This window comes from Austrofundulus limnaeus, unplaced genomic scaffold (genome assembly GCF_001266775.1).
Source record: "Austrofundulus limnaeus strain Quisiro unplaced genomic scaffold, Austrofundulus_limnaeus-1.0 Scaffold69, whole genome shotgun sequence".
In the NCBI taxonomy this organism is placed as follows: domain Eukaryota; kingdom Metazoa; phylum Chordata; class Actinopteri; order Cyprinodontiformes; family Rivulidae; genus Austrofundulus; species Austrofundulus limnaeus.
Genome location: NW_013952471.1, coordinates 2,028,670 through 2,034,480, shown reverse-complemented (window position 1 = coordinate 2,034,480; position 5,811 = coordinate 2,028,670). Strand labels below are relative to the sequence as shown.

At 41.4% G+C, this 5,811-nt stretch overlaps 1 protein-coding gene across 4 annotated transcripts in view; it reads right to left on the bottom strand.

Moving 5' to 3' along the window:
- The window catches only part of kif19 (kinesin family member 19), a 44,187-nt gene that overhangs the window by 36,606 nt on the left and 1,770 nt on the right, over window positions 1-5,811 (bottom strand). For all 4 annotated transcript variants that reach the window (XM_014010485.1, XM_014010481.1, XM_014010484.1 and 1 more), the window contains one exon: window positions 2,437-2,517. In XM_014010485.1, the coding sequence (XP_013865939.1) occupies window positions 2,437-2,517 (81 nt within the window). The remainder of the gene's footprint in view (window positions 1-2,436; window positions 2,518-5,811) is intronic.

Below are 5,811 nucleotides of genomic sequence, written 5' to 3'. Positions count from 1 at the left end.
TATATAAACCCTATAACTTAAGGCCAGAAAAACAGATTTGTACTTCGAGGAAAAGGTAGTAGTGGGATAACCTGGTCCTATCAGGTGTCTCGAAGGACTATCTATATCTTTAAAGGGCTAAAGTTAGCTCTGCTGTCAGCCTGTTAAGGAGCGACCTCTAACCTCTTGTGACATTTTATAATTAAGGTGAAAAGGAAATGCTGTCTGAGTCTTTATAGACAGAGGTTAAGTTTGTTCTCAAGCGTGATCCAATTAGAAAGTAAACACAAACGATGTACCATCTGTGAAGTTTTTCATACCAAAGTGTTAAAATAAAGTTTCAGACCTATTTTAATACTATTTAGGGTTTAGTCTGACCAGACTGTTATAATTCTAACTCTTGTATTACAGTAACATCGGAGTCATCTTATTCATAAATCCGCCTCACCAGCTGCCTTAACTGGTGTACTACTGCCTCAAACCCATTAAATGTGAGCCTCCTTCATCTTGTCCAGTGAGGTGAGAACAATAGAGAGAAAAAGAGCAGGTGGCCGAGGGTTTATCCAGGGTTAAAACCAATCCAGTGAGCTCATCTCCGCAGAGCCAGCTTTGAGTAGTCTGCTTTCTGCCAGGACAGCCAGATCTGGCTACTCCCYTCCAGTCAGCCATCAGTAGCCTAATCTGTCTGAGCCATATGGRCCTCACATGCCCACTGTCTTGCAAACAAAATAATTACTACATGTGTCTTGGAAGTTAGAGTTTGGGTTTAAAACGGTACAGTTCGTAGAGAGTGCGCATTATTTTACCTTTTTCTCAAGTGTTTTAACTGCTGAGGAGGTAAACAGGTTCAGCTTTCGACAGCACTATAATCCTATCGCATCCTTATGTTGTTGTACGCTCCCTCACCAACCTCTCCATTCAGGTGAGGACAGCCCAGTTAAACTCGTAGGTTAAAAAAAACCCTCTTTAAATCCCGCTGCCACGATAACAACTGTGTATTTTAAGCTCTACTAATCCTTTACAGCAAACGTGCCTGAGTGGACCTGATATGTGTCACAATATCGCAGACTATAACWTGAGTACCCATTTCTGAAGCTCTCCATCACATTGACTGTGCTCTTTGGAAATAAAATCAACACATTACAGTGAGTCATACTGAAGACACGGAACATGTTTTCTAGCAGAGTTTTAGTTGAGGTGGAGACAATAACAAAGCCTCTTTATGGGGGCTGCGTCGGCACCATAACTACCCTCCTGTTGTTATGCTCTCTAATCCCCCTGAGTCCAAGCTTGCTTTAATGATGTCATGGCAGACAGAAGTGCTGATGTTGTACCTAAGAGCTGCTGTAATTAAATTACGTCCTCCGACAAACAAGTCACACCCTAACAAGGTGGATTGTCTGTCTCTAGAAGGTGTTTTTTAATAACTCATAAAAATAAACAAGGAAAAAAACAGTAATATAACACCCCTTCATCCAACATTTGTCACTTATACCAAAAGAAAACAGTGTCACTGTGAGTTCTGTCTACTTTTCTGATGTCTTAGTAAAAAAACAACAACTATAAAAGCCAGCCCACCACCAGCAGGCACACAAATGTTTAAATGAGCCTACACAGAGTGAGGAAACACCTCTGCAGGTTCTCAGTCACGATGCTCATTAGCCTCTGCAGTGCCTTCATCATCATTCCACATCCTGCTAAATGGTCTCCAAGGGGGACTGGTTGAAAGTAAAAACCTAGTGGTAAATATGGCCCTCGTGGAGCTCACACAGATGGTAAGTTCTTCTCTAATCATATGGTAACATGCTAAGTACATACATACAGGATATACTGTTCGTTTGGGTGTTTTATGACTATAATATATTGTGCAGCAGGTCACTTGTCAAGCAAAACATTAAGTATCTTTTCTATTATATATATCTATTTTTTTCATTTTTTTGACTGATTTAAAAATTATTTAAAATTATAATAATAACAACAATCCCTTTTATCAAATATAATCACATTAAATTTTAATTTAATTGTAAAGTTGTAACCTTCTGTTGGGCAAATGCATCAAACCATCATCAGCATGAATGACATGAAACGAACCCCAAGCATTCACTCCAGCTAAGCATTCAGATGTGAGTTTATAAAATAATTTCCTTTTATTTTCCAGTTGCTGTAAAGGTCGCTCTCTCAGCTCTGGCCCAGCCAGCACTCGCTCACAAATTAAATGTGACATTTGAGCTTTACAAACAAGTTTTAGAAAGAGCTGCTGCCGTGCCCGAGGTCCCTGCAGATACCTTATCTCTGCAGGCTCGTGACAGGCAGGAAGGATATGAAAACAAAGACAACAGCTTTCTCCCACACAAACACAAACTGACCCCATCAGTCACTCGAGCGCACACAGAGATAAGCACACACACACACACACACACACACAAAAATAAATAAATAAAGGGATGGCCATGTCACCTGGTCGTCCACTCTGTGAGCCACAATGGTGGCCCCCTCCTCCTGTTCGGCATCGCTGAGGGGTCGGATCCTCAGGGCAACCTGCAACAAAAGTGATTTCATTCAGACATCCTTGATTTTCATCAGTGCAGAGAAATCCAATTTACTGAATGTAGAATAATAAACCTGAAGTCTCCCTTTATGGGAACATTTACAGCACACAAGAGCACCATCTTTCTTGTCATAAACGGGTACCTGTCTACGTAAAAACACGTCTGAGTCGGAGGTAATTTTGCTGATGTTACACTTGAGGATGTGAACATTTTGTATTTTTGTATATTAAACTTGCTCGTAGCTGAATAAAAGCTTGACGCAACAAATAAATCTTGTTTATTTGTTGATTGTGGCACTACATTTGAGCTTCTCTCATTTATAGAAAAAAAATGCTTAGTTTTAAATTTTTAGGAAAGCTACAGAGCCCACGAGGGGACATCGGGGATTTTTTTCCCTTTTGCGTTCCCTCGCAATACTTTTGCGTTCCCTCGCAATACTTTTGCGTTCCCTCGCAATACTTTTGCGTTCCCACGCAATGCCTTTGCGTTACCGCGCAATACTTTTGCGTTCCGTCGCAATACCTTTGCTTTCCCTCGCATTACCTTTGCGTTCCCTCGCAACACTTTTGCATTGCCTCGCAATACTTTTGCGTTCCCTCACAAATACCTTTGCATTCCCATGCAATACTTTTGCATTCCCTCGATAAACCTTTGCGTTCCCTCGCAATACCTTTGCGTTCCCACGCAATATCTTTGCATTCCCTCGCAATACTTTTGCGTTCCCTCGCAATAATTTTGCATTCCCTCGCAATACCTTTGCGTTCCCACGCAATACTTTTACGTTCCCACTCAATACATTTGCGTTCCCTCGCAATACTTTTGTGTTCCCTTGCAATATTTTTGCGTTCCCACGCAATACTTTTGCATTCCCTCGTTATACCTTTGCGTTCCCACACATTACTTTTGCATTCCCTCGCAATACCTTTGCGTTCCCACGCAATATTTTTGCATTCCCTCGATATACCTTTGCGTTCCCACTCAATACTTTTGCGTTTCCTTGCAATACTTTTGCGTTCCCTCACAATACCTTTGCGTTCCCACGCAATACCTTTGCGTTCCCTCGCCATACCTTTGCGTTCCCTCGCAATACTTTTGCGTTCCCACGCAATACCTTTGCGTTCCCTCGCCATACCTTTGCGTTCCCTCGCAATACTTTTCCGTTCCCACGCAATACCTTTGCGTTCCCTAGCAATACCTTTGCGTTCCCTCGCAATACTTTTGCGTTCCCTCGCAATACCTTTGCGTTCCCTCGCATTACCTTTGCGTTCCCTCGCAATACTTTTGCGTTCCCTCGCAATACCTTTGCGTTCCCTCGCAATACTTTTGCATTCCCTCGCAATACTTTTGCGTTCCCTCGCAATACCTTTGTGTTCCCACGCAATACCTTTGCGTTGTCTCCCAATACCTTTGCGTTCCCACGCAATACTTTTGCGTTCCCTCGCAATACCTTTGCATTCCCATGCAATACTTTTGCATTCCCTCGAGATACCTTTGCATTCCCACGCAATACTTTTGCGTTCCCTCTCAATACTTTTGCGTTCCCACGCAATAACTTTGTGTTCCCWCGCAATACTTTTGCGTTCCCATGCAAAAGTTTGTTTTGAATATGAACTGAATTAAATCAAACTTTTATTCTGAAATATCCGGTTACCAAAACAGGATGTGTCGCCACAAGTTTGTGAAATTGACATTGATGTTGCGTGGCTGCACTGTGTTAAAATATCGGCATATGACATACTTCTGTGCGTAGCTGTATGATATATTGATTGTGAAGCTGAATTAAAGCAGTAGGCTAACTCGCTAATGGTAAACATGTGAGTTGTTTAATAAACCGGCAGCCACAGTTGCGAGGGAACGCAATACTATTGCGTGGGAATGCAAAAGAAAAATAATCTCCAGTGTCCCCTCGTCGGCTCCGCACAAAACAGGTGAGAAAACATTTTCGTGGCTTGTCTRGGAGGGTGCTTTGTGAAGTTGTGACTATTTCACCTAGATTTCATCAGGAATGTCTCCTCAGCAAAATGCATGAATTACCAAATAAATAAATAAAAAGAAGGTACATAATAAAAGATGCCAGCATGTTGTGCAGAAAGAGTTTCATAATAGCCCTAATTCTGGGAGAATTAATATAAAAACCAACKGAGCACAGGCAGAAATACCAAAACATTTTTAATTAGAGACAATAATCCCATTTTCTTCTGCGCTGTTTCCATAGAACAATGTTTAAAACTCGTGCTCATCTGATAATGTGTCAAACATATTTCATAGAATAACAAATTACACATGTGTGAAGGTGGCTTGTGTTGCAGAGCGCCTTGAGCAGTTAACATGGTTCAAAAAAGCAGTTTGTGAAGATCATTTCAAATAAAACCAACCACTGCTGCTTATGAACACAGAATAGCCCAAAGCACTAAATCAGAGGATTGTGTTTTTATTTAATAATGCATATTCAGCTGTACCCTGCTAGGTGTGTTTGTCCATTTCTAATTAAATATTACATAAATGGCTTTTAATGAAACATAAAGTGTTGGTTCGATCGAAACAATCAAAGGTGCTCAAGTTTGCTCTGAATTTAGAGCGTTTCCTTCAACAATCGTAGTATTTCTGACCTACCTCAGTTTCACAAGGGCACCAGATGACAATAATAAGATCTTTTCTCTGTCAGCACCTTGTAGGTTTATTACATGCTGGTCAAGAGAGACCAAGGCAGCCGAAAGTGCCACTTTATTAATTTAGCTGTGTGCTGCAGAACACATTTAGCCGGCTGTGCCAGAGGAAATTGAACGGTGTATTGTCCAATAGTACTGGGAGGTGTAATGGGAAAAAAATAATAATAACGGGAAGAAAACTAGAAGCACTCGGAGAGTGCGAACCTACGCCAAGACCAATTTCCCCCATCCTGTAATGGAGTAAATGTGCAAAAGCAGAGATGGAAACACATTTGCTGAATAAGTTCTGACGTAGTGAACATTTAAGCAGCAGAATGCACGGGATTTCTTCTCGGTGGAGTCCAATGTGAAAAAAAAGTCAGAKTCGTCACCCGACGTTATTCATCGTCAAACTGGTGTGGGATTAAGCTCCTAAGTTTTCATCAGTCACATTTCACCATGTAAAACGTCTGTTTTATCCCCTTGTATGAGTTTGTAATGGTTTGACTCTCTTTATAAAGTGCTTCCTGGCTCCCCCGTCTCCAAACTTTGAGGCCCAGCAGCTCTCTGTTTACAATCCTAGTGGAGATACTGTTTTGACTGGTTGTTTCAGAAATGTGGTGTGTTTGAGGAAA